Here is a 27,322-nt window from a genome sequence, read left to right as displayed (position 1 = left end):
GAAGACGTTGGCAGGAGGGGTGGCTGGGGTGCCTGGTTATACTTAAATTCCAAAAAGAAAAGCACAGGTTGGGAGTTGGCAGAACTGTAACAGCTCAGAGATTATTTAACACGGGCATAGATTCCATTTCCTGATAGCCGAAGACACGAGAGAATATGATCTGTGTCCATGAAGGTACACCCTCTGTAGGACAAGGCAAAGTATAAATAAATACACACTTAGCTAGGCTCTAGACTTTGTTCTGTCTGTGCATTTAGGTTTGGCTGAGTACACTTTGGGAAGAAAGGCAAGAACCAGCAGTTTAAAGCACTTACTATGTACTAGACAAGGTGTTTTCATTAACATTGCTGTTTTTTAATCTTAAAACATTAGTGGGAGACAGGAACTGTCACCCACATTGAGAAAGGGAGTTAAGCTAAGAAGCCAAGCAAAGGAAGAACACTAAAGGAGTGAGAGTCTGTTCGGAGCTGGATGCATCTGTTCCTGAAGCCAAGTTCCCGTTTTCCCACAGGCCCAAGTGTTTTAGATTCTCTGCCAGACAAAGGAGCTGCCACAGCATGAAATCCAGGTTCTGCTGCCAAGCTCAGTTACCAACAGGCATGCACAGATTCTGGGCAGTGAACTCAGAGGAAGGAACAGTATGTTCATCCAAACAGCCCTCAAGTTTGCATACACTCAAGGGAAATTTGCAGAGAGGTCAAAGCTACATTTGACCTTGTTTACATTTCTTCCACATTAGGCAAGGTCACAGGGTTTGTTCCTGTTTAATATCAATACTTACAGGAATGACTCCCTATTACTGTAATGATGCAAAGTGCCACCCAAAGGGCCTTTACCTGCTGAAGGCTTTGCATGCCTCTGACACTAATTTGAGCCTCTGCAATTGCCATACCCAAGGAACACTTTCCTGCTTCCTTGGAATGCACTTTACGTGCCCACTGACCCTTGATCAGGCCTTTGGGCTGCTGATTCTCGGCTGGAGCTTGAAGGTAAGAATATGGCTTAAAAGAAATCCTTAACTCACCGATTTTTTTTTTAATTTTTACTATGGTAATATAATATGTACTGCTGTATAAATAGAAGTGATTAACTAAAGCCAGAGAGTATTTTAAGGAACCCAAAAAATAGAAGGTATTTGCAACCAATACATACCTACCTAACAGTATAAAGCCTAGAAATTCAGGACCCAGAGGCAAAAACTCCAAAATCGCTGTCCTGTAATACCATCTCTCTTTTCCACTCAGATCTTCCCTTACATGTTGAGCCTAAGAGGGGATTGGACCAAGTCCCTGAGCTCCAGCAGAGTTGGACATAAAAACAAGTAATTTTAGGACAGTGGAGTAAGAACTATAAAATCTACATACAAAATGCTACAAGGTCCTGTGAGAAGGCACTCTTTCTGTCCATGGAGTCAGAGACAGCTTCACAAAGGAGGCCATGCATTATATGATCTGACCTGGAGGGATGACAAAGCTTCCAGCTGGTTGCTCAAGTGGCAATTTTTGTGCCTTTGTGCCTGTAAAGGAAAAACTCTTCCTGTGCTCTCCTTCATGTTACTTAGATAGCAAACTTTATACTACTGTGACCAGATATGAGGTAGAGGGTGGGGGTTCCCCACACCAAGCAATCTCCCATTCTCTGGATGCTGGCCGGCCATTCAATTCTGACACTCTTTACTTGGAGATAGCATCAGATCCCACAGGTTAAAGGCTCAGTGCCACAAGACTGCCCTCCAACTCTGACATAAGATGTCAGTCACAAGTTCAGGTTACAGCATGTGTTTCTTACCAACCACCTTTAAGATTGAAGGTTCTCATGACCCTTTTTCTAAATTTGTTTAATTGGTTAGAGTGCTTCACAGAACTTGGGAAAACACTTTACTTACTAGATTACTAGACTATTATAAAAGGATATAACTCAGGAACAGCCAGATGGAAGAGATGCACAGAACAATGTATATGGGAAGGAGCACAGAGATTCTATGCTCTCTCCAAGGACACTGCCCTGCCAGCAACTCCACGTATTCATCAACCTGGAAGCTCTCTGAGCCCCATCTTTTTGGGGTACATTTATATTGTAGATTATATTTTTGTTTTCATATATATATATTTGAAAAAATAGAAATACATCAAAATAATAATTCCTAGGTGATGAATTTTTCTTTGTACATTTGGGCTTATTCTAAATTTTCTGGCACATATAAATTTTCTGGCACAATAAAAGACAGGAGGGGTAATTTTTTTTTTAATGTGAAGTTTGCAGAAAGACACTGTCTGCAACCCTAGACAAGTTATTGATCATGACTCCTAGCTCCCTCACATTTATGAGTGTAAATTATTCCCTCCTAGTAAAATTGTAATATGAATTAAAAGAGGAGAAAAAAAGCTTTAAGAGATCTAACATAGAAGGACTGTAAAAAATGTTCTCTCCTCTCTCTTAAAGTTGATCACACCGTAATTTCAGTATCATCCAAACTCCACTTCTTTGACATATTGTCAACACAGCCGCTACTTAACACTTGAAAATTTTTTTGAAATAGTTCATCTTTCATTTCTGAAAACACAGTCTCCATTCTAAGGGACTTGACTCAGTCTAAAAGTAGAAGCCACCTCGAAAACAAGCCTCACAGTGTGGCACTAACTCCTCACCCACTCCCTGGAAAGGCTGGGCCAGATTCTTTTATTTGACTTCCAGTAAGTATGTACTATTACATCTCCTGTAAAGATCCTTTTAGCTCTAGAGTCATTTTATGCAACACTTAAAATGAGTTTGGGCTCTAAGCCCAGCACATGGCTATCTCAATAACCAATTATTCTGGAGTAATACGGCCCACTACTCCTGGCTTCCTCATTTTGTGCATTTAAAGCAAAAAAACTGATTCAAAACATGGGCAGAAGATTTAAATGGACACTTCTCCAAAAGAGAAATATGAATGACACATAGGCACATGGAAAGACGCTCAGCATCACTAATCATTAGAGAAATGAAAATCAAAACCACAGAGGAATATCATCTCATACCTATTAATATGACTATCATAGAGATTAAAAAATTTTTAAAACATGTACTTAATAAATAAAATAAAGTAATAAACAGAAAATAAGTAGTGTTGGCAAGTATGTGAAGAAATTAGAAACCTGTGCCTTTCTGGTGGGAATGTTAAAGGGTGTAGGCTGCTGTGGAAAACAGCATGGCAAGTTCTCAAAAACTTAAATGTGAAATTACCATATGACCCAGCAATTACAATACCAAATAGTTGAAAGGCATGTTCATAGCAGCATTACTTACAAAAGCCAAAAGTTAGAAGCAAGCCAAGTGTCCATGTATGGATGAATGGACAAACAAAATGTGGCATATACACAGAATGGAACATTATTCAGCCTCAAAAAGGAAGGAAATTCTGACCCATGTTACAACATGGATGAACTCTAGAGACATTACACTGAGTGAAATAAGTCAATCACAAAAGGACAAATACTGTATGATTCTATTGATTTGAAGGACCTAGAGTAGTCACGTTTATAGAGACAGAAAGTAGAAGGGGATGGTGGGAAAGGAGCAATGGAGTGTTAGTGTTTAATGACATAGTTGGGAAGATGAAAAAGTTCTGGACATAGATGTTGGTGATGGCTGCACAACACTGGAAATGTACTTAATGCCACTGAACTGTGTACTTTAAAATGGTTTAAATGGTAAATTTTATGTTATGTGTATTTTAACCACAATTGTTTTAAAAGTCCCCTCCATCCTCTGCCTGCGGGGACTGCCTCTCCCTTTGCAAGACAGTATGGCCCTGGCTGCAGCATTAGAGGGACAGCTACAACTGAGAGAGGTCTCGGGGATCCCCTTGCAGGCTAGCACAGTGGACAACTGGAGCCAGATCCAGAACTTTGAGGCCAAGCCGGATGATCTTCTCATCTGTACCTATCCTAAATCAGGTGACTCTGGGACCTGAGGAACAACCAGACTTTGGCTTGCAGAATCAGCAAGGGTTGTTCACATCAGTTAGAATCCCCCTTCATATGGTGTTTGCACTCATTCAAGGAAATCTGCTCCTTCTCACTGTTCCATGACAAGGCGATCCTGGAATGCTTCATGTTCCCAGGTTTATCCAGGGTCAAACATAATGGCATTAGAGAACCCAGCCTGCTGTGCTCTGTCATGGACTGCTCTTGGGTGACAGTGTTGTGTGGCTTTGCCTGGGCTGCTCTTTCTCTCCATAAGAGACCGTGTGGGTTTTTCCCGCATGGATGTCCACCTGTTGTGGCTGACAGGATCTTGACCTGAGGGGAGGTTGGACCAAACACCAGCAGTCTCTACATTCCCTTTCCTCCCCACGACACTCAAGACTGATTGTCTAACCAGCTTCTTCTTGTTGTCCTTTCCCCTTGGGCCCCAGGCACCACATGGATTCAGGAAATTGTGGACATGATTGAGCAGAATGGAGATGTGGAGAAATGTCAGAGAGCCATCATTCAACACCGCCATCCTTTCATTGAGTGGGCTCGGCCGCCCCAGCCCTCTGGTGAGAGCTCCTCACTTCCTACCCTGGCTCCTTTCTCTTTCTTCTTTTAAAAGTTTATTATTTAGAGAAGAATTAGGCTTACAACAAAGTAGAGGCACAGAATTTCCCACACATGCACAGTCTTCCCTCCCAGATGGTGTATTTGTTACAGTTGATGAGCCTACACAGACATGTCATAATCACCCAAAGCCCATAGTTCACACCAGGATTTGCTCTGGATGTTGTATATTCTATGGATTTGGACTAACGTACATGACCTGGATCCAGCACTGACTATGATACAGAGTAGTTACACTCCCCTAAAAATCCTCTGTGAGCCCCTTGTTCACCCTCCCTGCTCCTCGACCCCTGACAACCACTGATCTGTTCGCTGTCTACAGTTTTACCTTTTCCAGAATGTCATATAGTTGAAATCATACAGTATGTGGCCTTTTCAGACTGCCTTCCTTCACTTAGTAATGTGCGTTTCAGTTTCTTCTATGTCTTCTCATGGCTTGAGAGCTCTTTTCTTTTCAGTGCTGAATACTATTCCATTGCTTAGATGTGCCATAGTGTATTCATTCACCTACTGAAGGTCCTGGAGGCTCTCCTTCCTTTCCCTTCCTCTCTCTCTTGTCTCTGTCTTATTCTCTCCTCTATTTTGTCTCTTTCTTCTCCCCCCCATTCTCTCTCTCATTCTCATTTCTATAACCATGTGTTTCCTCCTCTTTTTTCCTTCCCTGATTCTTTCTACATATTACCTAAGGTTATTTGCCAAAAGCGAATCACCAAGTAAAAATGAATCTGCCTTATTTTCTTCTTAAATGTTCCCTCTGACTATTGCTGCTGTAGAACACACAGAGAGGTTGGAGAGTTATTTATGGAACAATTCATTCTTTCTTATTAGCAAACATAATGCATTTTCCAAACATTTCTGTTCTGTAGGTAAATTTTTTTAAGGTAATACTCAACCTAGAAATTTTTTTCTTCACACCAAAAAAAAAAAAAAAAAAAGACAACCAAAATATGAAAGAAGCCATTCCAGCTGCTGGAAGCATTTTTTGGAACAAGGATAGGAGGGAGGCCTACTTCTCTATGTTTCAGCATTGCATAGGTCAGCAGAATAAAAAAAAAAAAAAAATTGGAAACTCACCTAGCTAGAGCTACAGAATTATAGACAATACAAGTCTGGTGTTGAAGTCTAACTTGGAGCAATTGTGGACAGAGAAGAGATCTGATAAATCTAGCAATGCGTTGAGATAGAGAAATTCTTGATCTGACATGCATAAGACCTGAAACATGCACAAGAGTATGTCCAGGTTAGGACAGCCCTGAGGCATTTGTTTGTCCTTATGGTTCCACTTACCCTGCTGCTCAGACTCCTCTGGTCCTCAGTTCCTGTCTATCTGATTGACCATTAGCTTATTACTAAGACCAGCGCCTGGTCTGATGCCTTCTCTGAACTACGTGTGGGGCTCTCACCCCCCGCAAAGGGCACTGTCTGCCTGCTTAACTCTGATCTCACTCTTTGTGTCGTCAGGGTCTTCCATTTTTGTTGATGTCTGGTCTTTTGACGCCTTGAGCAGCAGGATTGCATAATGGTTAAAGACAACCAGGGTCTAAGTCCTGACGCCACCACTCACTCAGTGACCTTTAACAAGTTACTTACCCTCTCTGTGTTTCAGTTTCCTCAGATGCAAAATGTCAGTAGAATTAGTGCCTACCTCAAAAAGTCATTGTGAGGATTAAATGAGTTAATGTGTGTAGAAAGCTTAGAGCAGTGCCTGACACAGAGTGGATCCTATGAAATGTTAGGTATTACTGACCACCTCAAGGGCATGTGTTCCCTGGGTTATCCAAGCCCAGCTTTTGATCTCACATCTACATCCCACCCCTGCCACCACTGCCTTAATTCTGAAATTTGGGAGGTTAAAGAGAGAATGAAAAGTCAAAGCATGATTTCTAGTGAGGGATTCTTGGCAGTGAGGAGCAGAGTGTGCTGTCACTAAGTTAGCATAAGAAACAAAAGAGAGCTTCTCTCAAGGCAATGCCCACAGCTGCAGAATTCAGGAAAGGATGATAACCAATAGCCCAGCATGGCCCATCATATATAAATGGTTCTTTAAAACCTAAGGTGCCCCATGTCCAAAAATGTTACAAACAGTTACAGGATTTATGGTCTTTCCAGCCACAAACAGACAGAGGCCAGGTGGAGATCAGCTGGGCAGTACTTTTATTTCAGGGTAGATGGTCCCTGCCACTGGAGGTAAGGGCTATAGACTGATGGGTCTTGGTCAGGTGTACCAACCATCCACGGAGGGTTCAGGAGTGGACAGACACTGCTGCCTGTTATGCAAGCTTGTGTCCCACATAGCCTCCCTCCGAGGCCTCCTTCCATACCACCTGCACCAACTTCCAGCTACAAAGCTGTTTGACATCAAAAGTATTGCATATGTGACTGATAACTGAGAGCAGGGCTGGGAAACACCCCAGGGGCACCTGAGTGGTTCAATCAGTTGAGCATCCAACTCTTGATTTTGGCTCCAGTCAAGATCTCAGGGTCTTGAGATCGAACCCACCCACCCCAGCTCTGCCACAAGACCTAGCTTGTCCATTCTCAGCTTCCATCTCCTCATCCTCAAAGTGACAGATTAATATAAGCTCCCTTCCAGCTCTGAAGCTGTAGGAATCTAGAGAAGTGATGGTAATCTCTATAATCTCATTATGAAATCCCAAAGGAAAGTCAAGATATAAGGAGAAAGATGGGAGGGATGGAACATTCAGGACAGATCCCAGAATGTAACTTCCCCCATGCAATACTTGTACTATGCAGATCTTTCCTCTTGATTTACTTTAAAGGGGTGGAAAGAGCCAACACAATGCCCTCTCCACGGATACTAAGGACTCATCTTCCAACTCAGCTGTTACCTCCATCTTTCTGGGAGAACAACTGCAAGGTAAGAGAGCAACAGTTTCCCTTGGGACTCGCAGTAGACTAGGTCTCCTGGGAGCAAAGCCCCCACTCCCTAACTCACAGCAATGTCATCATATTTACTCCTCCACCATCTCTGAAGTCAGCAATAAGAGCAGATGTAAAGTTTTCTCTGTACTCTTCAGGATATTTACCTGAATGGTTTTCCAGCAAGACATGGAGGCAAAAGCCAGACTGAATTTTTGGAGAGAACTAGAGATAATGAGTGTGCACAGTGACCCAAGGGTGTGGGTAATTAAGACTTAGAGCAGAGAAGAAAAACTGAGGAGAAAGAAAAAAATTCCTGAAGATCATTTAAAAAGGTGAATAGAAGGAGCTACATTACTTAAGAGGAACATTTGGCCTTAGCTTCTGGTGAACTCTGGGATCTTAGCTTTATTTACTTGGGGACCTTATTTATTCCGCACTCTAGTTCCTAATCAGTCCCTGCCACACAGAGGATGTTCAAAACGTGTTTGCTGAGTGAATAGCAAGTGAGCAGCTGTAGAGTGCATGCAGGTGAGGGGAGAAACTGAAGTGTCGGCCAGCATTGGTAGGAAAGTTTTCTCAAAGGTGGGAATGAAGGGAACAAAGGGCTCAGAAGGGTGTATTTCTAGGGAATAGCAATTCTGTGAGTCCTTTCAGTGAAGTTGCATAAGGGAATAAGAACCTCCATTTCTGGATTATGGCCGACTAAGTTCCCTAACACCTTCTGTATGAAACACCTAGCAATAATACATAACACAAAAAAGTTCCCTTTGTAAATGTGTATCTGAGATTCAGAGAGAGTAAAGGAAATCCCTAAGTTCTACAATAAAGAGGGAGTTGGAACCAGAGAAGAGACCTCTGAGACTAGAGCGGTGCTGTGGTTTATTTGATGACCTGGAGAATCCAACAGCGTGACTTTCAGTGACTGCATGGGGTCAAAGCCAAGAGCAGAAGGAACCAGAAAAGTGAGGAACCGAAGGTGGGACAGCTGAAGGTTTTCATCCTCAATGGATAGGGGGAGGGGGCCAAGGCATACATGAGGAAACCTCTTTGCTTGACCTGGGCCCTCAGCTGCCCTGAGAATGTGTGGCCATAAGCTTCTACTCTCAAGAAAGGAGAGTCAATGTTGTGATACTTGAATTGTCCAAAAAGCCCCAAGCTAAGAAACTAGCATAAGGTGCTTACCATTGCCAACATCCCCAGAATGACCCACAGAAACAAACACAGGGAAGACATAGCCTCAGCCTGGGCAGCAGCATTCCCGCTTGAGTTCACCCCCCTCACATTATAAAATACGCCAAGGAGCAAGCCAGCACGAGAAAGAGAGTCTGCAAAAAGCGCAACCAGCAGGGTTATACCTCAAGGATTTAGGATATTAAAATGATCAGATATAGAAATAAAAGAAGATGTTGAAGTTGTCTAAGTAAATGAAATACTAAATCAAAAATTTAAAAAGCACACTTTTTTTAAAATGAAATTTCTTTTTTTTTTTTAAGATTTTATTTATTATTTATTTGACAGAGATCACAAGTAGGCAGAGAGGCAGGCTGAGAGAGAGGAAGGGAAGCAGGCTCCCTGCTGAGCAGAGAGCCCCATGTGGGGCTCGATCCCAGGACCCTGAGATCATGACCTGAGCCGAAGGCAAAGGCTTTAACCCACTGAGCCACCCAGGGGCCCCTAAAATGGAATTTCTTACTAAATTAAACAAATAGGATTTCTGTAACTGAAACAAGATATAAGCATTTGCTATAAAAATTCAGTAACAGGTCTCTGGTTTGCCAACCCTCGGGTGGCTCTCCCCAGAGGATGGAGGAGGGCACGGTGCACACTGGGGCCTCGAAGGCACCAGTTTACTGGGGCAGGTTGGAAAATTTTGTGGGTGGCAGCTGGGTGACCATGGGGGCAGAAAGCCCACCATGGTTGAGGGAGGAGGTGCCCCGTACCACTTCATCTCCCTGCTTGCTACTCGGTCTGCTGGCCTAGGGCAGGGCTTCCACTCCTCCTGAGCTGCACCTGCAGGACTCACCCTCAGAAGCGAAGGCTTCTCTCCCTCCTGCCGTCCCCAGGCTTGTGGCCATCAGCTTCATCACCACGGTCTCTGCTTTGGCATGCAAAGCATGAATCTTAGGAAGACCGTGTTCCTTGCACCTAAAACTACCACCACAAAACTGGAGCTAGAAACCAAGGCCTGACAATGGAATTTCATTTTGGTGTTTGTGGGATGTGAGTTTGCCATGAAAATAGCTACTGTTGCCATCTATTGTCATGAATCTTTCACAAAATGTGTTATTGATCACCTGTGGCTATTTCACATCAGTTTCTTCGTTTCTTTCTTTTTAGCCCTTTCAAATTCTAAGAAAAAAAACAAGAATTAAAAAAAATCCACTCCCACACAAAAATTCAACAAAGTGCGGAATAAACACAGTAGAAGAGAGAATTAATGAACTTGCAGGGGGAAACAGGATGGAGTTTTGAGGAGAGAAAGAGTCTTGTGACTGGAGGGGAGAAACATGAGAGGAAAGATTAATAAAATGATTACCAAGCAGTGCTCACAACTGGGAAGCGCTAGGGTCGTTCTGGAGGCAGAGGGGTTAAGGGTAAATTGTGGGCAAGAGCCTTTATTGTAGTTTCCAAGGGAGGGAATGGGTGAGACAGGTAATCAGGTTTAGGATTGGGTAGTTTGGATGATTTCTGCAGGCTCCAGGGCATAGATGGCTGCCCCTAGTTGTGTGGTCCTGGCTCTGGGGTAAATAAAGCAAGTGGATAGTGGCCCAATAAGGGAGGTATAGGCTCGGGACTGGTTGGCTTGCTTGTAAAAACTGAGCTTGATAGTAAGTTGTTAATATCTGTAGTAACCAGCTAAAACTGGTAGGGGCAGTCTATCCAGGGTCTGCAAGGCAACAGCAAGGTAAGCGATGGTTCCGATTCAAAGCATCAGAATACAGAAAATGGCACTATTGACATTTTGGACCAGATAATTCCTTTGGCGGGTGGCATGGGGCAGGGGGATGTTCTGAGTATTGTACAATGTTGAGCAGCACCCCTGCCCTTTATTCATTAGATGCCAGTAGCACTGTCATCCCCAGTTGTAAAAGCAAAAACACTTCCAGGCATTGCCAAATACCCCCTTGCATGCAAAATCATTCTCAATTGAGAACTGTTTTAGGGTTTTAAAAAAAACCAGCATCCCTATGAAATGACTAGTCATGGATGTAAGGTAACTACTCAATGAGGCCAGCTCAGGATTCATGCAGTCAGAAAGAGAGTCAAGTACTTAGCAGTCACGATGAGATTAAAGGTCAAATTGGGATAAAGGGAAAAACTGGGAAGGTAAAAGGATACAAGGTTGTTGTCAAAATGAAACCTAAACAGGATGCTTTGTAGAGCAAGAATTGAAGTTGATGAAAATAATAATAGAGTTGATGATAACGGGGGGAAAAAATGAGACCATGAAGCCGTCCTGCTTTTTTTCTTTTTAATAAACATATAATGTATTTTTATCCCCAGGGGTACAGGTCTGTGAATCGCCAGGTTTACACACTTCACAGTACTCACCATAGCACATACCCTCCCCAATGTCCAAAACCTCCCCTCTCCCAACCCCCCTCCCCCCAGCAACCCTCAGTTTGTTGTGTGAGATTAAGAGTCACTTGTGGTTTGTCTCCCTCCCAATCCCATCTTGTTTCATTTATTCTTCTCCTACCCACTTAAGCCCCCATGTTGCATCTCCACTTCCTCATATTAGGGAGATCATATGATAGTTGTCTTTCTCTGATTAACTTATTTCGCTAAGAATGATACCCTCTAGCTCCATCCATGCCGTCGCAAATAGCAAGATTTCACTTCTTTTGATAGCTGCATAGTATTCCATTGTGTATGTATACTACATCTTCTTTATCCATTCATCTGTTGATGGACATCTAGGTTCTTTCCATAGTTTGGCTATTGTAGACATTGCTGCTATAAACATTCGGGTGCACGTGTCCCTTCAGATCACTACGTTTGTATCTTTAGGGTAAATACCCAGTAGTGCATTTGCTGGGTCATAGGGTAGTTGTATTTTCAACATATTGAGGAGCCTCCATGATGTTTTCCAGAGTGGTTGCACCAGCTTGCATTCTCACCAACAGTGTAAGAGGGTTCCCCTTTCTCTGCATCCTTGCCAGCATCTGTCATTTCCTGACTTGTTAATTTTAGCCATTCTGACTGGTGTGAGGTGATATCTCATTGAGGTTTTGATTTGTATTTCCCTGATGCCAAGTGATGTGGAGCACTTTTTCATGTGCCTGTTGGCCATCTGGATGTCTTCTTTGCAGAAATATCTGTTCATGTCTTCTGCCCATTTCTTGATTGGATCATTTGTTCTTTGGGTATTGAGTTTGATAAGTTCTTTCTAGATTTTGGATACTAGCCCTTTATCTGATATGTCGTTTGCAAATATCTTCTCCCATTCTGTCAGTTATCTTTTGATTTTGTTAACTGTTTCCTTTGCTGTGCAAAAGCTTTTGATCTTGATGAAATCCCAATAGCTCATTTTTGCCCTAGCTTCCCTTGCCTTTGGCGATGTTCCTAGGAAGATGTTGCTGCGGCTGAGGTCGAAGAGGTTGCTACCTGTGTTCTCCTCAAGGATTTTGATGGATTCCTTTCTCACATTGAGGTCCTTCATCCATTTTGAGTCTATTTTCATGTGTGGTGTAAGGAAATGATCCAGTTTCATTTTTCTGCATGTGGCTGTCCAATTTTCCCAACACCATTTATTGAAGACGTTGTCTTTTTTCCATTGGACATTCTTTCCTGCTTTGTCGAAGATTAGTTGACCATAGAGTTGAGGGTCTATTTCTGGGCTCTCTATTCTGTTCCATTGATCTGTGTGTCTGTTTTTGTGCCAGTACCATGCTGTCTTGATGATGACAGCTTTGTAATAGAGCTTGAAGTCCGAAATTGTGATGCCACCAACGTTGGCTTTCTTTTTCAATATTCCTTTGGCTATTCGAGGTCTTTTCTGGTTCCATATAAATTTTAGGATTATTTGTCCCATTTCTTTGAAAAAAATGGATGCGATTTTGATAGGAATTGCATTAAATGTGTAGATTGCTTTAGGTAGCATAGACACTTTCACAACATTTCTTCTTCCAATCCAGGAGCATGGGACATTTTTCCATTTCTTTGTGTCTTCCTCAATTTCTTTCATGAGTACTTTATGGTTTTCTGAGTACAGATTCTTTGCCTCTTTGGTTAGGTTTATTCCTAGGTATCTTATAGTTTTGGATGCAATTGTAAATGGGATTGACTCCTTAATTTCTCTTTCTTCTGTCTGGTTGTTGGTGTAGAGAAATACAACTGATTTCTGTGCATTTCATTTTATATCCTGACACTTTACTGAATTCCTATACAAGTTCTAGCAGTTTTGGAGTGGAGTCTTTTGGGTTTTCCACATATAGTATCATATCATCTGCGAAGACTGATAGTTTTACTTCTTCTTTGCCGATTTGGATGCCTTTAATTTCCTTTTGTTGTCTGATTGCTGATGCTAGGACTTCTAGTACTATGTTGAATAGCAGTGGTGATTACGGACAGCCCTGCCGTGTTCCTGACCTTAGCAGAAAAGATTTCAGTTTTTCCTTCATTGAGAATGATATTTGCAGTGGGTTTTTCATAGATGGCTTTCATAATATTGAGGTATGTGCCCTCTATCCCTACACTATGAAGAGTTTTGATCAGGAAGGGATGCTGTACTTTGTCAAATGCTTTTTCAGCATCTATTGAGGGTATCATATGGTTCTTGTTCTTTCTTTTATTAATGTGTTGTATCACTTTGGTTGATTTGCGGATGTTGAACCAAACTTGCAGCCCTGGAATAAAAAAGCCATCCTGCTTTTCCAGGAAATGGACAGGAAGGTATTAGGAGGATCATCAGCACGCACATGGAAGTTTCTGTCTGATGCCATCATTGCTAGAGAATGGTGGGAGCCTGACAACTAAGAGGGCAATCAGGAGTCAGACTATGTACTAGGACTGAGCTTGAATTAAAGAGGAGAATCATCAGAGCAGCAGGACAGCCAGAGGAAGAGGGGGTCACCAGCCAAGTCGAACTGCCGGCAAAGGAGAGCAGAGCCAAGTGTGCAAAGCTGCTCTTGGCATGGAATTTACCTGAGTGAATTCTGTGAAAATTCACTTTTCTTACTATCTTTTACCCACCCCTCTCCATACCCCAAAGTTCCTTTATGTAGCTCGAAATGCCAAAGACTGCATGGTTTCCTATTACCATTTCCAAAGGATGAGTCAAATTCTTCCTGACCCTGGTACCTGGGAAGAGTATTTTGAAACCTTCATCAGCGGAAAAGGTAAAGAATAATCCTTCACATCTTTGCTTGCCCGCTCTAGGTAAGTTCAGTCTAGGAATCAAGCATAACATTTTGGCCGCTTAGAAGGTCGTGTTCCTCCTTAGGTATGTCCTACCTTAGACTGGGACTGGGAAGAGTAGGCGGACTGAGCTCAGAGTGAATACCCACAATCCCAGCAAACATCCTTCACCCAATGTGAAAGCCTTTATTCTGGGTCACTTGACCTGTAGAGTCACCTGCATTCCAAAGGGTATCCTTGTCCCAATATTTTTTATATACACAATATATACACAATTTATTATAGACATTAAATATGAAGCCATTTTAGGTAAATTAGATAAATTACTCCAAGGCTGTACAGTACCACATCACCCTTCAACTCAAACACATCAGGACTCGGAACCTATCTGAGGCTCTGGGTGATTCTTTTGTAGACTGTTCTGTTTTGTAGACTGTTCTGTTTCCTGTATCTGTTACAGTGGGTTGGGGTTCTTGGTTTGACCATGTGAAGGAATGGTGGGAGATAAAAGACAGATACCAGATTCTTTTCCTTTTCTATGAGGACATAAAACGGGTGAGTAAAAGCCCTTCAGAAGAACCACTCTCCAAGCTTCTTCAGGGATGCACTTCTGGGAAGGACATCCTGAAGAATTTAAGAGTGTTCTAATACCTTCTTCCATTTCAATGCAATGTTACTGTTACCACAGGACCCAAAGTATGAAATTCAGAAAGTGATGCAGTTCATGGGAAAGAACTTGGATGAAACAGTCCTAGATAAAATTGTCCAGGAGACATCATTTGAGAAAATGAAAGAAAATCCCATGACAAATCGCTCCACAGTTCCTAAATCTATCCTGGACCAGTCCATTTCCCCCTTCATGAGAAAAGGTTTGTGTGGCTTCAAATACTTTACATTCATTTTGTCTAGTATATACTTTCCGCTTCTTAGCAAGAAGATGTTAGGTTTTATTAGTTTCAAGACAGCACATTTAACCTATTAAAAATAATCTGCTAATAGATGGGAACTTGATCTTGTCACAGAAGAGAGCTCTCTGGGGTATCTGGTTTCAAGAAACAGAGAGTCCTCTGGCCAGCCCCAATAAGAGGGGCTTTTTAGAAGGGGTCATGTGCAGGTGTAAGGCTAATGTACTTTCAGAGGGAGTTAAGAGCAGGAGCCATCACTGGTCCAGACGTCATGGGGATCCCTGGATGTCAGGGTCAGGACTTTAGCAGCACTTAAAGGGTCCACCACTTACAGGAAGGGTCCATCACTTACAGGACTCAGCTGCTCTCCACATGTCTGCTATAAGTGCCTTCCTTGACTGATCAGCTTCCTGTCTCTGCCCATTCCAGCTTTTTCCTACTTTATAGCTTCTGCTCACTCAGCTTCTGCTCATAACTTGGTCTTGATCATGGCTCAGACCACTGTACATTGTGACTTCCAATTATAACTACCATTGAGCACTGCCTTGTTCTCTAAGTGCCCCAGCTAATATTTTTTGAAGGAAAAAAAAGCTTTATCATTTTTTTAATTTAAAAAGTAATGTATATCATTATAAAAAATTAGATCAATATTGGATTGTATTTTAAAAACTTTCCTTCACCAAAACTCTGTTCCCCAGAAGTGACCACCAACAATATGGAAGTCCTTTTCCTCTCTGTTTAAAAACATAAACTTCTGGGACATCTGGGTGGCTCAGTCAGTTAAGCATCCAACTCTTGATTTTGATTCAGGTCATGATCTCAGGGTTGTGAGATCAAGCCCTACAGTGTGTTCTGTGGGCATGGAGCCTGCTTGAGATTCTCTCTCTCTCTCTCCCTCTTCCCTTTTCTCTCTCTCTCTAAAAGCAAACAAACAAACCAAAACAGGCACTTCTTTTTCACACCAGGAGAACCATGATGTGCTACTGCTTTGCAACTTGTCTTCTTTTTTAATTTATTAGTTTATTTGGTTATATTTTATTTTATTTTTTAAGGTATTATTTATTTATTTATTTGAGAGAGAGGGAGAATTCAGAAGGAGAGGCAGACTCCCCACTGAGCAGAAAGGCTGAAGCAGGGCTCAATCCCTGGACCCTAGACACTTAACCCACTGAGCCACTCAGATGCCCCACCTTTTTAAAAATATTTTATTTATTTATTTGGGGGGTGGGTAGAGCACAGAGGGAGAAGCATTTTGTTGCATTTTAGAATCTACAACAGCATCCTATGCTAGTGAAGCAAACCAGACAATACCATTTCTTTCCTCTTCAGATAATCAATAGCAATGATTTCACAAGAAGCCCTTCTTTAGATCCATACATATCTATCTTTCTATATACCCTCATTCCCTCAGGTTCATACATGTGCAAACAAAGATATATACCATGATGATGGCTAAATGTGGTCATAATATACACCTTCATTTACCAGAATATCAGACATCCCTCTGCGGTAAGTCATGTAGGTCCATGTAGCTTACTATTTTAAATGGTCTCATGTTGTACCAGAGTATGGATAGATGCATCATAACTCCTTCAACTATTCCCCTAGTGAAAGGCACTACTATTATTTTTTATTATCTTTTTGAATAATGCTACAGTAAACATCTTTCTATGTGTGTTCTTATATACCAGTGCTTTTATTTCTGTTGCACAACTTTCCAGGTGAGGCAAAGGGAGGACAGAGTATTTTCTTTTTTTAACATTTTAATAGTTACTGCTTAGTGAAAAAGCTCATACATTTACAGTAGTATCTCATTCACATTTTCCCAAAAGTTTTTTTTGTTGTTGAGATGTAACTAACATACCAAAAAAGGCACAGCTCTGAAGTAAGTATACAGTGAATGTGTTGAAAAACTTATGCACCCATAAAAAAACCAGCACATCAATCAAGATATGAAACATTCTCATGTCTCAAAAGTTCCTTCTTGAGGAGATTCAACATGGCGCAGGAGTAGCAGACTGAGATGACATCACGTCACAGGAGTTCAGCTAGATAGTTATCAAACCATTCCAAACACCTACAAACCCAACAATAGATCAAAGAGCAGAAGATCAGAAATTCTGGAAACAGAAAATCGACCACTTTCTGAAAGGTAGAACATGTGGAAAAGTGAATCTGAAGCCATGGAAGAGATACTGCAGGGGAAGGGGCCAATTCCTGGCAAGCAGTGGAGCAATGAAGCTCCACTTTTAGAAGTGTGCTTCACTGAGGGCCATTGCTCCAGAGGCTAAGTGGAGGTGGAGCCCTCATGGGGACAATGTGGTCTCAGGTCCCACGATCACAGAAGGATCAGGGGTGTCTGAGTATGGCAGAGCTCCCAGGTATCAGAGTGTGGAAGCTGGCTGCAGAGACCAAGCCAAGGAGTGAGCTCTTAGCTTGGGGTTACCCTAAATTGTGATCCGTCAGACCAATGCTCTTTGAGCAGGGACCCCTGCTCAAAGTGGCAGATCCAGGGAGATCCACCTTTCGCCACTGGAGGAGCAGTGTGGCAGGAAGCTGCTGGGTTTGGAGATTCCAAACGTGGCCATATGCCAGAGACAGAATGCTCAGTCAAAGGCTAGGTGAGCTCGGTGAACAGCTGGAGATCAGGGAGATAGGAGTGATTGACTGCTTTTCTCCAAGGGCACACTGAGGAGTGAGGCCCCAAGCTCTCAGCTACTCTGGGCTAGAGACTGGGAGGGCCATCATTTTCATTCTGTCCTCCAGAGCTCTACAAAAAGCATTCAGGGAAAAAAACTTCCAAATGTGAACCCGAGCAGATTACTTAGCCTGGCCCCTGGCAAGGGCAGTGCAAATCCACCTCGGGCAAAGGCATTTGAGAATCACTACAAAAAGCCCCTCCCCCAGAAGGTCAGCAAGAATATCCAGCCAAGAACAAGCTCACTGATCAAGAAGAAAAGTGGAATTCCAGAGGAGGGGAAGGGAAAACATGGAATTCATGGCTTTCTCCCCATGTTTCTTTAGTCTTGCAAAGTTAATTAAATTTCTTTAATTTTATTTTTTCTTATTCTAATTTTTTAACTTTTTATCTTTCCTCTTTTAACGTTTTTTAACTAGTTTATCTTAACAATACCTTTCTTTAAACAGTCTTTTTAAACTTTCATTATTATAGTCATATTTTGTCATTCATTGTATCTAACTTTATTTTTTGTATACATATAAGGTTTTTTTCTTCTAAAAAGTTTTGGGAAACAATTTCCTCTAATAGATCAAAATATACACTAATCTTGCAGAGGGCTTTGTTCTAGTCTCCAGCCTGAGCAAATTCTCTCCACTTTCTTTTCTTGCTTTTTCCAACCAAATTATCATATCAATTACTTTTTTAGAATATTTTTAAATTTTCATCTTTACAGTCATATTCCATCCATTCATCATATTTACCTTATTTTTGTGTATATATATGTTTTCTTTCTTTAAAATTATAGGAGGTAGTTTCTTCTAAGAGACCAAAATACACCCAAAATCAAATGGGTGACTCTGTTCTATTCACCAGTCTAATAGATATATTTTTTTTTAATTTTTAATGTCTTTTTACCCCCTTTCTTCTCCCCACAATTTGGGATCTCTTCTAATTTGGTTAACATACATTTTTCTGGGGTCTTTTCCACCCTTTTAGTATTTTATTCTGTCATTCATATATTCTTATCCGGATAAAATGACAAGGCAGGAAAACTCACCACAAAAAAAAAAAAAAAAAAAAGAACAAGAAGCTATACTGAAGGCTAGGAACCTAAACAATACAGACATTGGTAATACATCAGATCTAGACTTCAGAATGATGATTCTCAAGGTGCTAGCTGGGTTCGAAAAAGGCATGGAAGATATTAGAGAAACCCTGCCTGGAGAAATAAAAGCCCTTTCTGGAGAAATAAAAGAACTAAACTCTAATCAAGCTGAAATCAAAAAAACTATTAATGAGGTGCAATAAGAAATGGAATCTCTTACTGCTGGGATAAATGAGGCAGAAGAGAGAATTAGTGATATAGAAAACCAAATGATGGAAAATAAAGAAGCTGAGCAAAAGAGAGACAAACAACTACTGGACCATGAGGGGAGAATTTGAGAGATAAGTGATATCATAAGATGAAACAATATTAGAATAATTGGATTCCAGAGAAGAAGAAAGGGGAGGGGGCAGAAGGTATATTAGAGCAAATTATTGTAGAGAATTTCCCTAATATGCAAAGGGAACAAGCATCAAAATCCAGGAGGCACAGAGAATGCCCCCTCAAAATCAATAAGAATAGGTTCACATCCCGTCATCTAATAGTAAAACTTACTAATCTTAGTGCCAAAGAGAAAATCCTGAAAGCACCTTGGGCTGTGATCTGCAGAGACCTGGCAGGCCAGAAAGAACTGGCACGATATATTCAGAGCAATAAATGAGAAAAATATGCACCCAAGAATACTATATCCAGCTAGGTTATCATTGAAAACAGAAGGAGAGATAAAAAGCTTCCAGGACAAACAAAAACTAAAAGAGTTTGAAAACACCAAACCAGCCCTATAGGAAATATTAAAAGGGGGCCTATAAGCAAAGAGAGAGCCTAAAAATATTAGACCAGAAAGTAAAAGAGACACTATACACTAACAGTCACCTTACAGGCAATACAATGGTACTAAACCCATATCTCTCAGTAGTTACTCTGAATTACTAAATGGGCTAAATGCCCCAATCAAAAGACACAGAGTATCAGAATGGATTAAAAAAAAAAACCATCAATATGCTGTCTGCAAGAAACTCATTTTAGACCCAAGGACACCTCCAGATTTAAAGTGAGGGGGTGGAAAACAATGTTCCATGCTAATGGACATCAGAAGAAAGCTGGGGTGGCAATCCTTATATCAGATCAATTAGATTTTAAGCCAAAGAGTATAATAAGAGATGAGGAAGGACACTATATCATACTCAAAGAGTTTGTCCAACAAGAATATCTAACAATTGTAAATATCTATGTCCCTAACATGGGAAGAGCCAATTATATAAACCAATTAATAATAAACTCAAAGAAACACATAAACAATAATACAATAATAGTAGGGGACTTTAAAACCCCCCTCACTCAAATGGACAGATCATCCAAGCAAAAGATCAACAAGGAAATAAAGACTTTAAGTGACAGACTGGACCAGATGGACATCACAGATATCTTCAGAACACTCCATCCCAAAGCAACAGAATACACATTCTTCTCTAGTGCACATAGAACATTCTTTAGAAGAGATCACATCCTGGGTCACAAATCAGGTCTCCATTGGTACCAAAAGATTGGGATCATTCCCTGCATATTTTCAAGCCACAATGCTCTGAAGCTAGAACTCAATTACAAGAGGAAAGTTGGAAGGAACTCAAATACATGGAGGCTAAAGAGCATCTCACTAAAGAATGAATGGGTCAACCAGGAAATTAAAGAAGAATTAAAAAATTCATGGAAACAAATGAAAATAAAAACACAACCATTCAAAATCTGTGGGACATTGCAAAGGTGGTCCTGAGAGGAAACTATATAGCATACAAGCCTGTCTCAAGAAACAAGAAAGGTCTCAAATACACAACCTAACCCTATACCTAAAGGAGCTGGTGAAAGAACAACAAAGAAAGCCTAAACCCAGCAGGAGAAGAGAAATCATAAAGATCAGAGCAGAAATCGATGAAAGAGAAACCAAAATAACAGTAGAACAAATCAATAAAATAAAACTGGTTCTTTGAAAGAATTAGTCAGGCTGATAAACCCCTGGCTAGACTTATCAAAAAGAATAGAGGGGGTGCCTGGGTGGCTCAGTGGGTTGGGCTGCTGCCTTCTGCTCGGGTCATGATCTCAGGGTCCTGGGATCGAGTCCCACGTCGGGCCCTCTGCTCGGCGGGGAGCCTGCTTCCTCCTCTCTCTCTCTGCCTGCCTCTCTGCCTACTTATGATCTCTCTGTCAAATAAATAAATAAAATCTTTAAAAAAAAAAAGAATAGAGGAAGGACAAAATAAATAAAATCATGAATGAAAGAGGAGAGATCACAACCAACACCTAAGAAATACAAACAATTATAAGAGTTATTATTGTATTATTGTATTATATTATTATAAGAGTTATATTATAATATGCCAGCAAATTTGACAATCTGGAAGAAATGGATGCATTCTTGGAGACATATAAACTACTAAAACTGTATTAGGAATAAATAGAAAACATGGACAGACCCATAACCAGTAAGGAGATTGAAGCAGTCATCAAAAATCTCCCAACAAACAAGAGTCCAGGGACAGATGTCTTCCCAGAGGAATTCTACCAAGCATTTAAAGAATTAATTCCTATTCTTCTTAAACTGTACCAAAAAATAGAAATGGAAGGAAAACTTCCAAACTCATTTTATGAGGCCAGCATTACCTTGATCCTTTGTCTGATCACCAGACAAAGACCCTTTCAAAAAAGAGAATTACAGACCAATATCCTTGATGAACACAGATGCAAAAATTCTCACCAAAATACTAGCCAATAGGATCTAACAGTATATTAAAAGGATTATTCACCATGACCAAGTGAGATTTATTCCTGGGCTGCAATGTTGGTTCTACATCCACAAATCAATAAATGTGAAACAACACATTACTAAAAGAAAGAACAAGAACCATATGACACTCTCAATAGATGCTGAAAAAGCATTTGACAAAGTACGCATCTTTTCCTGATCAAAACTCTTCAAAGTGTAGAGATAGAGGGTACCTTCCTCAAGATCATCAAAGCCATCTATGAAAAACCCACCACAAATATCATTCTCAATGGGGAAAAACTGAGATCTTTTCCACTAAGGTCAGGAACATGGCAAGGATGTCCATTATCGCCACTGCTATTCAACATAGTACTAGAAGTCCTAGCCTCAACACTCAAACAACAAAAAGAAGTTAAAGGCATCCAAATCAGCAAAGAAGAAGCCAAACTATCACTCTTTGCAGATGATATGATACTTTATGTGGAAAACCCAAAAGACACCACTCCAAAACTGTTAAAACTCATACAGGAATTCAGTAAAGTGTCAGGATTTAAAATCAATGCACAGAAATCAGTTGCATTTCTCTACACCAACAACAAGACAGAAGAAAGAGAAATTAAGGAGTCAATCCCATTTACAACTGCACCCAAAATCATAAGAGACCTAGGAATAAATCTAACCAAAAAGGCAAAGAATCTGTACTCAGGAAACTATAAAGTACTCATGAAAGAAATTGAGGAAGACAGAAATGGAAAAATGTTTCATGCTCATAGATTGGAAGAACAAATATTGTGAAAATGTCTATGCTACCTAAAGGATTCTACATGTTTAATGCAATTCCTATCAAAATCCCATCCATTTTTTTTCAAAGAAATGGAACAAATAATCCTAAAATTTATATGGAACCAGAAAAGGCCTCAAATAGCCAGAGGAATGTTGAAAAAGAAAGCCAACGTTGGTGGCATCACAATTCCAGACTTCAGGCTCTATTACAAAGCTGTCATCATCAAGACAATATGGTACTAGCACAAAAAGAGAGACATAGATCAGTGGAACAGAATAGAAAGCCCAGAAATAGACCTTCAACTCTATGGTCAACTACTCTTCGACAAAGCAAGAAAGAATGTCCAATGGAAAAAAGACAGTCTCTTCAACAAATGGTGTTGGGAAAATTGGACAGCCACATGCAGAAAAATGAAACTGGACCATTTCCTTACACCACACACAACAACAGACTCAAAATGGATGAAGGACCTCAATGTGAGAAAGGAATCCATCAAAATCTTGGGGACAAGAACAACCTCTTCGACCATAGCTGCAGCCATTCCTTCCTAGAAACATTGCCAAAGGCAAGAGAAGCAAGGGCAAAAATGAACTATTGGGACTTCCTCAAGATCATAAGCTTTTGCACAGCAAAGGAAACAGTCAATAAAACCAAAAGACAAATATTGTCAGTTGACAAATTCTGTCAGTTGACAGAATGGGAGAAGATATTTGCAAACAACATATCAGATAAAGGGCTAGTATCCAAAATCTATAAAGAACTTATCAAACTCAACACCCAAAGAACAAATAATCCAATCAAGAAATGGGCAGAGGGAATGAATAGACATTTCTGCAAAGAAGACATCCAGATGGCCAACAGACATGAAAATACGCTCAACATCCTTCAGAATCACAGAAATATAATCAAAACTACAATGAGATACCACCTCACACCAGTCAGAATGACTAAAATTAACAAGGCAGGAAACGACAGATGCTGGAGAGGATTTGGGGAAAGGGGAACACTCCTACACTGTTGGTGGGAATGCAAGCTGGTGCAGCCACTCTGGAAAACAGCACAGAGGTTCCTCAAAAAGTTGAAAATAGAGCTACCCTATGACCCAGCAATCACACTTCACACTACTGGGTATTTACCTTAAAGATACAAACGTAGTGATCCAAAGGGTCCTGTGCACCTGAACGTTTATAGCAGCAATGTCCACAATAGCCAAACTATGGAAAGAACCTTGATGTCCATCAACAGATGAATGGATAAAAAAAATGTGGTATCTATATACAATGCAATCCTGCCATTTACAATGATGTGGATGAAACTATCAGGTATTATGCTGAGTGAAATAAGTCAATCAAAGACAATTATCATATGATCTCCCTGATATGAGGAATTTGAGAGGCAAAATGGGGGTTTGGGGGTAGGGAAGGAAAGAGTGAAACAAAATGGGATCAGGAGGGAGACAAACCCTAAGAGACTCTTAATATCACAAAACTGAGTGTTTCCTAGGGGAGCGGGGTATGGAGAGGGTGGTTGGGTTATGGACATTGGGAAGAGTATGTGCTATGGTGAGTGCTGTGAAGTATGTAAACTGGTATCCCTGGGGCTGCTAATACACTATATGCTAATTTTTAAAAAAATTTAAAGAAAATTAAGCAAAAAACTTCAACCAGAGGTTTCAAATACAGCTTAATCCAGAGACTCAAAAAAAAAAAAAAAAAAAGGTTCTTTCTCATGTTCCTTTTCTGTCTATCTCCACCCTCAGATACAACCACCATTCTCATTTCTGTCAATATAGATTGATTTTTCCTGTTCTTGGACTTCTTATAAATGAAATCATACAGTATGTACCTTCTTGTGTCTGGTCACTCAATGTAATATTTTGAGATTCCTTCATGGGGCTGTGTCTGTAGTTCATTCCTTTTCGTTTCTGTGCAGTAGTCCATCATGTGAATATTCCACAGGTGTGGCCAAGACACCAGTGCATTTGCATAAATTGTCTGCCCGAGCTAGGAGCCTACCCCCTGCACCCAGGGCCCTTCTCAGAGCAGAGAGCTGCAGTGGGTGGGTATGCACTGAAGGGGAGGTGGAGTAAGGCAGGCATGTTGTTGGGTCACAGAAACATTCAATCAGAGTGACAACCTCGTCTTGATTTTTCTCTTCTAGGAACTGTGGGGGATTGGAAAAACCACTTCACTGTGGCTCAGAATGAGAGATTTGATGAAATCTATAGGCAAAAGATGAAAGGAACATCAATAAAGTTCTTGACAGAACTCTGAGCAACATGTTCATAGAAAGTGGATGACAAGAATGGGGAAACGATCTTCAGTTCTTCAGCCCAGCCCAAAGAATCTCCGAAAGCATTTCATAAAAGTATACAATTATGGCACCACTGTCTTTGTGATTAACAGTGTGTACCAGCTTAATTTTTTGAAGGATCATGTTCAATGCTTATTTTCTCAATCATTCTTTCCAAAGTAAGAAATAAAGTGGCTTAATAAACAAAATGAAATATAAGACTTGAATACGGCAAGGATTTTTTTAAGTCTCCATTATTCTGGAAAGTGCATCCTACTTTTTTTGTCTGTAATATAAAATATCTTGAGCACAAGTATGCAAATATTAGGTTACATCTATATTGATAATATGAAATCTCTGATATCTGTCCCAGCCATTCAAAGAAAACTCCAAAAGTGCTAGGTTCTAAGGTTCCACCTGATTACTATGGAAGGGACTCCTTGAGGGCAGTCCTGATGCAGTCAGCCTTGAGAAAACATGTTCCAAATGCCATCCCCAGTGGTGAGGAAGAAAAGGGAAGCAGATGGAGGGGGATGTCAGAAGACAAAAACCTGATTAGGAGTCATAGTTCTTTTTTTTTTTTTAATTAATTTTTTATTTTTTATAAACATATATTTTTATCCCCAGGGGTACAGGTCTGTGAATCACCAGGTTTACACACTTCACAGCACTCACCAAAGCACATACCCTCCCCAATGTCCATAATCCCACCCCCTTCTCCCAAACCCCCTCCCCACAGCAACCCTCAGTTTGTTTTGTGAGATTAAGAGTCACTTATGGTTTGTCTCCCTCCCAATGCCATCTTGTTTCATTTATTCTTCTCCTACCCACTTAAGCCCCCATGTTGCATCACCACTTCCTCATATCACGGAGATCATATGATAGTTGTCTTTCTCTGCTTGACTTATTTCGCTAAGCATGATACGCTCTAGTTCCTTCCATGTTGTTGCAAATGGCAAGATTTCATTTCTTTTGATGGCTGCGTAGTATTCCATTGTGTATATATACCACATCTTCTTGATCCATTCATCTGTTGATGGACATCTAGGTTCTTTCCATAGTTTGGCTATTGTGGACATTGCTGCTATAAACATTCGGGTGCATGTGCCCCTTTGGATCACTACGTTTGTATCCTTAGGGTAAATACCCAATAGTGCAATTGCTGGGTCATAGGGCAGTTCTATTTTCAACATTTTGAGGAACCTCCATGCTGTTTTCCAGAGTGGCTGCACCAGCTTGCATTCCCACCAACAGTGTAGGAGGGTTCCCCTTTCTCCGCATCCTCGCCAGCATCTGTCATTTCCTGACTTGTTTATTTTAGCCATTCTGACTGGTGTGAGGTGATATCTCATTGTGGTTTTGATTTGTATTTCCCTGATGCCGAGTGATATGGAGCACTTTTTCATGTGTCTGTTGGCCATCTGGATGTCTTCTTTGCAGAAATGTCTGTTCATGTCCTCTGCCCATTTCTTGATTGGATTATTTGTTCTTTGGGTGTTGAGTTTGCTAAGTTCTTTATAGATTCTGGACACTAGTCCTTTATCTGATATGTCGTTTGCAAATATCTTCTCCCATTCTGTCAGTTGTCTTTTGATTTTGTTAACTGTTTCCTTTGCTGTGCAAAAGCTTTTGATCTTGATGAAATCCCAATAGTTCATTTTTGCCCTTGTTTCCCTTGCCTTTTGCGTTGTTCCTAGGAAGATGTTGCTGCGGCAGAGGTCAAAGAGGTTGCTGCCTGTGTTCTCCTCAAGGATTTTGATGGATTCCTTTCGCACATTGAGGTCCTTCATCCATTTTGAGTCTATTTTTGTGTGTGGTGTAAGGAAATGGTCCAATTTCATTTTTCTGCATGTGGCTGTCCAATTTTCCCAACACCATTTATTGAAGAGGCTGTCTTTTTTCCATTGGACATTCTTTCCTGCTTTGTCGAAGATTAGTTGACCATAGAGTTGAGGGTCTATTTCTGGGCTCTCTATTCTGTTCCATTGATCTATGTGTCTGTTTTTGTGCCAGTACCATGCTGTCTTGATGACGACAGCTTTGTAATAGAGCTTGAAGTCCGGAATTGTGATGCCACCAACGTTGGCTTTCTTTTTCAATATCCCTTTGGCTATTCGAGGTCTTTTCTGGTTCCATATAAATTTTAGCATTATTTGTTCCATTTCTTTGAAAAAGATGGATGGTACTTTGATAGGAATTGCATTAAATGTGTCGATTGCTTTAGGTAGCATAGACATTTTCACAATATTTATTCTTCCAATCCAGGAGCATGGAACATTTTTCCATTTCTTTGTGTCTTCCTCAATTTCTTTCATGAGTACTTTATAGTTTTCTGAGTATAGATTCTGTGTCTCTTTGGTTAGGTTTATTCCTAGGTATCTTATGGTTTTGGGTGCAATTGTAAATGGGATTCACTCCTTAATTTCTCTTTCTTCTGTCTTGCTGTTGGTGTAGAGAAATGCAACTGATTTCTGTGCATTGATTTTATATCCTGACACTTTACTGAATTCCTGTATAAGTTCTAGCAGTTTTGGAGTGGAGTCTTTTGGGTTTTCCACATATAGTATCATATCATCTGCAAAGAGTGATAATTTGACTTCTTCTTTGCCGATTTGGATGCCTTTAATTTCCTTTTGTTGTCTGATTGCTGAGGCTAGGACCTCTAGTACTATGTTGAATAGCAGTGGTGATAATGGACATCCCTGCCGTGTTCCTGACCTTAGCGGAAAAGCTTTCAGTTTTTCTCCATTGAGAATGATATTTGCGGTGGGTTTTTCATAAATGGATTTGATGATATTGAGGTATGTGCCCTCTATCCCTACACTTTGAAGAGTTTTGATCAGGAAGGGATGCTGTACTTTGTCAAATGATTTTTCAGCATCTATTGAGAGTATCATATGGTTCTTGTTCTTTCTTTTATTGATGTGTTGTATCACATTGACTGATTTGCGGATGTTGAACCAACCTTGCAG

At 40.7% G+C, this 27,322-nt stretch overlaps 1 protein-coding gene across 3 annotated transcripts; it reads left to right on the top strand.

The window, feature by feature from the left end:
- Window positions 1–791: 791 nt before the first annotated feature.
- LOC116595392 (sulfotransferase 1C2) lies at window positions 792–24,577 on the top strand. 3 transcript variants are annotated; one of them, XM_032351655.1, is made up of 8 exons: window positions 792–989; window positions 3,787–3,938; window positions 4,400–4,525; window positions 7,364–7,461; window positions 13,681–13,807; window positions 14,287–14,381; window positions 14,515–14,695; window positions 24,219–24,577. In XM_032351655.1, exons 2-8 carry the CDS (start codon window positions 3,788–3,790, stop codon window positions 24,329–24,331), a joined length of 891 nt encoding a protein of 296 aa, XP_032207546.1. In that variant the 5' UTR covers window positions 792–989; window position 3,787; the 3' UTR covers window positions 24,332–24,577. The 3 variants fall into 3 exon arrangements, with proteins under 3 accessions (XP_032207546.1, XP_032207545.1, XP_032207544.1); XM_032351654.1 differs by having other exon boundaries at window positions 3,783–3,938; XM_032351653.1 differs by having other exon boundaries at window positions 793–989; window positions 3,738–3,938.
- Window positions 24,578–27,322: the final 2,745 nt, after the last annotated feature.

This window comes from Mustela erminea, chromosome 7, assembly GCF_009829155.1.
Source record: "Mustela erminea isolate mMusErm1 chromosome 7, mMusErm1.Pri, whole genome shotgun sequence".
NCBI classification, from domain to species: Eukaryota; Metazoa; Chordata; class Mammalia; order Carnivora; family Mustelidae; genus Mustela; species Mustela erminea.
The sequence above is the reverse complement of the archived record's forward strand: the minus strand, read 5'-3'. Positions and strand labels throughout refer to the sequence as shown.

What these genes read in the sequence shown, in the direction of transcription:
- LOC116595392 (XM_032351655.1), top strand. Translation starts at nt 3,788, where the DNA reads ATGGCCCTGGCTGCAGCATTAGAGGGACAGCTACAACTGAGAGAGGTC. An exon ending in CTGTACCTATCCTAAATCAG is followed by an intron (nt 3,939 to 4,399) that starts GTGACTCTGGGA and finishes CTTGGGCCCCAG; the next exon opens with GCACCACATGGATTCAGGAA. An exon ending in TCGGCCGCCCCAGCCCTCTG is followed by an intron (nt 4,526 to 7,363) that starts GTGAGAGCTCCT and finishes TTTACTTTAAAG; the next exon opens with GGGTGGAAAGAGCCAACACA.